The 6,764-nt window shown below is 48.9% G+C and overlaps 1 protein-coding gene across 1 annotated transcript in view; it reads right to left on the minus strand.

Annotated features, from left to right (window-relative positions):
• Positions 1–6,407, minus strand: part of VGLL1 (vestigial like family member 1) — a 10,673-nt gene extending 4,266 nt beyond the window's left edge. The window contains exon 1 of the mRNA XM_021685008.1: positions 6,206–6,407. Coding sequence (XP_021540683.1) covers positions 6,206–6,407 — 202 coding nt within the window. The remainder of the gene's footprint in view (positions 1–6,205) is intronic.
• Positions 6,408–6,764: the final 357 nt, after the last annotated feature.

Below are 6,764 nucleotides of genomic sequence, written 5' to 3' on the forward strand. Positions count from 1 at the left end.
CTGTTGTCTGTCTGTACTTTTGAGTCTTTTTTTTTTTTTTTTTTAAGATTTTGTTTTATTTATTTGACAGAGAGCGAGAGAGCGCAAGCAGGGGGAACAGCAGAGGGAGAGGGAGAAGCAGGCTCCCTGCCAAGCAGGGAGCCCGATGCGGGGCTCCATGCCAGGACCCCGGGATCATGCCCTGAGCCGAGGGCAGATGCTTAACGACTGAGCCACCCAGGCGCCCCGAAAAAGTTATTTTTTTTTAAGTAAGAACTGAGGAAACCATTTGACTCACTGAATTGGAGTCACAGTTGTAAAAGACCTGCTTTCCTTCTCGCCCCCCTCCCCTTTCTCTGTCTCTGCCTTGAATACAAATCCTGCTTTATGCTGAAGTTAAAACCAAGCACCCTCTGAACATCTTGCACCGTGACAGTCCAACCTTCGGCCTGTCCCATCTGTACGCACTGACTTTTCCTTCTCTGCCTTCTTGGCTAGTGGTGCTGGCCTCTTATTCATTCACCCCAGAAACAAAGAGGATATTGTTTGTATTAGCCGAGGTTGAAACAACACCGGGGACAGGACAGCTTACAGGACACGGTCCTGTTCCAGGGCGCTAGGGCGGCCTGCTCGGCCCCACTCCCTCCTTTACCGTCGCCTCCCCGGGGTACCCAGTCTTTTGCTGATTATCCAGAGCCTTTATCCGGATGAAAATGAAGATGAAACACAGAACGTGTGCAGTATTTGCCAGTGGCTGAGAGCTCAAGGATCGGAGTCAAACTGGCCTGGTCTCGAATAGCCACCCCTTACTGGTGGTGGGATCTTGGACAAATCACTTGGCTCCCTGAGCCTCAGTTTCCTTCCCAGGATAATGGGCACAGTGCGAGTTAACCAATAGCTGGTGTGAGGATTCAATGAGCTCATCCCTGTGGGAGCCCCCAGCAAAGGGCCCCGCACACAGGACGTGCTCCATCACTGTTAGCGATCGTCAACAGTATTAGCGATAGTCCTTCTGGGCATTAGCCCTCTCGCCGGGGTTGTTGTCAGGGTCTGCAAAGGCAGGACAGTGGGCTAGTAAAGAGTCCGATGGACCTGGGTTTCAATCTCTAGCTGTGTGACCCATCTCAACACTTCACCCTATCTGGGCTGTGTTGCCTCCTCCGTGAAGTGAGGACATGAATACCCCTTGTAAAGTGGCTTTGGGAAATACAACAGGCATGCAGGAAGATGCGCCCACGTGCCGCTGGGGGAATATTCACAAACTAGGTGACGAGCACCCAGTCAAGGAACAGAACATGGCCGCCACCCCGGGGAGCCCACCTCCCGGGAGGTAACTGCTCTCCTGTCTTCTGACACCATATGCAGGTTGCCTATCTTTGACCTTCAGAAGTCACAGTGGCTTTTGAGGACTGAAGTGACTACAGTCACTGGCCCATGGTGTCTAGCGTCCGGTGGGGGTTCACTCTGCGTTGATGCGGATTCCTCTCCCTCACCAGGAGTTGTCAGTGTTCACAAGGGCCAGGAACAACTAGCCTGACTCTCTCTCAAATAGATATTCACACTCAAAACAAACAAACCAGTGTTTCTTCCCCACCCCTACTGGATTATGGTTGAGAGGAGAGAGGAGGAGGTATGACCTTTTGAGTCTCGCTACAAAAGACCTCTGGGTGCTCAGGGGAGTGGGATGTGCATCCGGACCCTGTCCCCCCCCGCCCCCCAAGAAGTGGCAACTACCGAAGCTTCTCTGGTCACCTACTCTGAGATCCTCAGTGTCCTTTTAAAAGGGAGATAATTCAAAAAATGCCTTCAGCTTGTGTTTTCTTTTCTCAAGTCCAGCCAGTATAAAATATACATAAGTAAATAAAAAAATAATTTGGATTTGGGAAAAACAGCCAGGAAATTCGATGGCATTTCCTAGCCACACGGGCCTCTGTGTTTGGGCTTTGCATATTTGGCTTGACAGAGCTCCCTTAGAAAGTGGCCGAGTCGGTAACGGGAGCCCATGAATGGGAGCCTGTTCTGTTGGGCATGGTTCAGCCAGGGCTCAGCGGCCTGGGGCTGGCCAGCAGGGCCTGAGAGGCTGCTAACGGGCAGTAATGAAAGGCCACTTTATGGATTTCCCACCATTTCCGAAGCTGCGGGGCTCTCACATAACACCTCTTGTGAGAACCGCTGGGGGACTGGTCTTTCATGGGGCCTCCCGAGAGGCAGCACAGCTTATGAGAAACTTGACTCTTTTTTTTTTTTTTTTTAAATTTTTTTTTTTTTAAGATTTGATTTATTTATTTGAGAGAGAGAATGAGATAGAGAGAGCATGAGAGGGGGGAGGGTCAGAGGGAGAAGCAGACTCCCTGTTGAGCAGGGAGCCCGATGCGGGACTCGATCCCAGGACTCCAGGATCGTGACCTGAGCCGAAGGCAGTCGCTTAACCAACTGAGCCACCCAGGCGCCCGAGAAACTTGACTCTTAACCGTGATAAGAGGCCTGGAGGAAGAAGACAGACCTCCTTTTGCTCAGTCAGCTGGACCAACATTTGCCCCACCTGCCCCGCACTCTGTGAGGAAGACATCTTCACAGTCAAGGGACCCGTGAGATTCTCACAGGGTAAATGCAACCAAGAAGGTAAGCAGAGAAGATGGCTGTCTCTCTGTTTGGCCCCAGAAGGTTGGCTTGGGCAAGAAACAGAGCCACGTCCAAGTTCCCTTCATGCACAGGAGAATCACAGAATAGAATGAAGTCAGAGGCATAGGAAACCATACAGCTGTCACATGGCAGAAGCCCCTAGAAAACGTGCAGGCTTCCAGGAGGGGCCTGCTGCTCTGTGATCTTAGTGCTTTGAAAGCAAGCCCCCATATCCGCTCGCGCCACTCAGAAAACACGTCAAGCTTTCATACCACCACACAAACCTATCGAACACCGACATGGCACTATGTGTCAGTGGCCATGCACGACCTCATGGACCCCTCCTATAGTTGAGTGAGCCTCAGCTTTAGAGAGGAGGGAGCTGAGGCACGGACAGAGGAAGTGATGTGCCCTGAGATCACATTGTCAATAAATGGTGGAGCTGGTTCTAAAACCACACACCGCACTCTCTTCGGTGACTCCATCCATGGCAGACATCAGTACCCTGTGATGCGAATCACAGTTTCATTCATTCAAGCGATATTTACTGGGTACCTTCCATGTGTCAGGCTTTGGGCTAAGTACTTGGGAAGTAGCAATTTACACAGAGGCCCTGCTACCATGGAATTCAGTTTAGAGAATGGGGGGAGACAAGAAAGAAAACACATAAATATAGAATATGCCCAGTGGTGACAAATGCTAAATAAAATAAAATAGTGTAAGAGGACAGAGGGTGACAGGGGGGGTGTGTTTCTATTTCTTAAAGAGATTGTGCAGAGAGGGCCTGGCTGGAGAGGTGACATTCCGATGGAGACCTGAATGGAGAAAAGGGGGAAGTCCTGCAGTTATCTGGGGAAAGAGCATTCAGGGAGGGGGTGGGGAGGTGCAAAGGGCCTGAGGCAGGATTGTACTTGGCATGTTCTACAAATAGTAGGAGGCTAGATTGGATGAAATGAGGTGGGGGTGGTAGGATATGAAATCAGAATGAAAACAGGGCCCCACGCAAGACTTCTGTATTTGATTCCAAGTGAGACAGGAAGCTACTGGAGGGTTCTGAACAGAAGAGATATAGGACGAGACTTTCCTTTTAGTGATATCATTCTGACAGCTATCTTGAGAACAGGCGGAAGGGGAGCAAAGGTGGAAGCAAGGAGACCAGTCAGGAAGCTACTGCAAAAATCCTGGGCTGAGATGACAGCTTCCTGGACCAACACGATAGCAGCAGAGGTGGGGAGATGTGGTCAGAACTTGGATATATTTTGAAGGTAAAACTGACACTGTTTCAAAGGACTGGGCATGGGCTAGGGGATGAAGAGAGGAGTTAAACATGACTCTCAGTTAACTGGAAGGATGCAGCTGCCATATATTGAGATGGGGAGACGGTGGACAGAGCGGGTCGAGGAGGCAATTAAGAGCTCAGTCTGAGACCTCACTGTTTGTGATTCCTAGTACATTTGTGAAGGGATCAAGTAGGCCCCTGGATAGACAGGACTGAGATGCAGTCTGGGCTGGAAGTAATGCATTTGAAATTGATATAGATGGTACTTAAGACCAAGAGACAGAAGAGATCCCTTAGGGAGTGAGTGTAGATAGAGAAATTGTCTAAGACCCGAACACTGGGGCCTCCAAACATTTAGAAGCTGAAAAGAAGAGGACGTCCAGCAAAGGAGACTGAGGAGTAGTAACCCAGGAGGAAGGAGGAAAACCAGGAGAAGGTGATGTTATGGGATCCAAGTGAAAGAGGCCTTTCTAAGAGGGGGGAGCAACCACCTGCAGCCAATGTTGCTGACAGGTCAAAAAAAGATGGAGACAGGGAAAGACCATTGATTTGGCAAGTGGAGGTCACTGGTTAACTTTGATGAGAGTGGTTAAGGAGTGATAAAGATGAAAGCCTGAGTGGAGTGAGTTCCAAAGAGCAGGAGAGGAAGAGGAAGGGTGCATGGGTGTAATTTTTGAGTCTTCCTATGAAATGGGGCAAGAGGCCAAGAGTTGGTTTTATTTCAGGTTGGGTTTTATCAGGCAAGCGGGACAGAGGTTGTGAGGGACTATAGGTAGATGGCACTTACAAGGGAGTGATGATAATGAATCCAAGCCAGTGTGTTCAGAACTCAGTCAAAGCCAAACAGCCAAAGTCCATGCATGTGAAGTCCATGCATGAAGAGCTTGGGGTTTTGACTCTTCCAAGGAACTGATTAGATCCTCTGAAACCCACTTATCCCATTTATCAGCTCTTACTACACGTTAATTCTCCCAAATGACTCAGTCAGTCATTCTTGCTCCTGCTCTGAACTACTCAACACACTTTTGGACACCACAGCCCCACGCTCCAGCCACCCCACTGTGCCCATTGCAACTGCATACTGCATCGTTTCCTTTAGTGCCCCCTTCCACATGTTTACTTAACTCCCAAGAGTCTCAGAAAATCACATCACCTGACTGGAAAAATAATTTCTAGGACAGAAGCAAATTCTGCAAAGGTGATATACACCAACTCCCCAACCAGGCCCAAAGAGCAAAGCCAGAGTGATGGCTCCCGAAAAGAGGGGAGATCTTCCCCCCACAGGCAGATGGCCCCCCACTTGGCATCTTTGCACAAAACGGACAATCATTTGGAGGCATGTACATCCTCCAGTGGGAGCCAGGCATTCAACGTGGGTGCCGGGCAACTACAACGGAGAGTTCTTAAAATCAAGCAGACCCTGGTCTATTGCACATTTCAAAATGGTGGATGGACTCCCATCCATCTGGCAGGGTGACTTCTCCATGAGGCACGGCAAGTACAGTGCCTAGGGCCCGCAGATACTTTTTAGGAGCCCATGAAAATGTTTTAACGTCTCTTAAAATTAGAAGAAAAATGAGTATAACAAAATAACAAATACATAAAAATGAATCCAGCCTGGATTAAAGTTGTGTTTATAGCAACACAATCACAAAATGTCCTTTTTCATAGCTGTACTGAGAAAGAGGCCCATAGAGTCAGAAATGTCTAGGGTCTATGAAAGTTCTACTAGAGCCCTGACAGCTTAATTTTTACAGCTTTTCCCAAACCTGGGTATTTTGATGAGCACTCTTTGACACAGCTATCTTGAAATAATTGTTTAGAGATGTTAGAATGCTTGCTTATTTATTTATTTATCTGCATCTGCCTTCGGCTTAGGTCATGATCCCGGGGTTCTGGGATCGAGTCCCACATCGGGCTCCTTGCTCAGCAGGGAGCCTGCTTCCCCCTCTGCCTGCCTCACCCCTGCTTGTACTCTCGTGCTCTCTCTCTTTGACAAATAAATAAGTAAAATCTTTAAAATAAATAAATAAATAACGAAGGCTGATAATAGCGAACAGTCACGGCGCTCTTAACTGTGTACTAAGCAGTGAACCCAGCACCGAACGCAGGTAAGGAAAGAACGAAATAGGTGAACTAGCTTGATTACACATTGTTGATTTTCACACTAAACTTCCCAAGAAATGGGTGCACCTTCTCACTTACGGTGTGACTTGCCTTCTGCAAATACACACACGTGTCAGCGCATCAAGGGCTTGGGAGAACAGGTCTTTCCGTGGTAGCCTTGATCGAAAATTCCAGCCTCCTCCCTCCCAACATGCTCACCATTCCTCAGGATCACGTCTGTGCTCTGGCTCAAGGGGCTCAATCCCTGGGGGCTCTTGACATTGCTCAGAGCTCTGGAGAAGTGTTCGTCCACTACGCTGCCGATGTCCCCTTGGAAATAGGTGAAGAGGACACACCGGGGATTCCACTCAGTCTTTATAGGTCTCTGCAGCTGGATATCAGTCTTCCCCATCTCTTCCATGGTGAGCAACACAGGTAGGGGACAGCTGCGGATCGAACACAAAATGTTACTGGCACTATTTTTTCCAAGTGGCTTGGCTATAGTTTGGAGGAGAGGCATTTTGGGGGCTCCTGAACGGTGCCAGGAAGCTCAACCACCATGCGCGCTGGTCTGAGGACCAGGTGAGGAGCCTCCTCTGATCGATGTTCTGGGAACAAGACAGAGCTCAACGAAGTGCTTAAGGGGCCCCCAGGAGCCACACAAGAGAATTATCTGGCAACTCACATAGTAGAAGATCAGCAGGAAGTTTAAAAAAAAAAAAAAAAAAAAAGGCCACTGAGGACAAAAGAGCAACTTGCCTTCTGGGGAAGTGCCTTC

Source organism: Neomonachus schauinslandi, chromosome X (genome assembly GCF_002201575.2).
Source record: "Neomonachus schauinslandi chromosome X, ASM220157v2, whole genome shotgun sequence".
Taxonomy (NCBI): domain Eukaryota; kingdom Metazoa; phylum Chordata; class Mammalia; order Carnivora; family Phocidae; genus Neomonachus; species Neomonachus schauinslandi.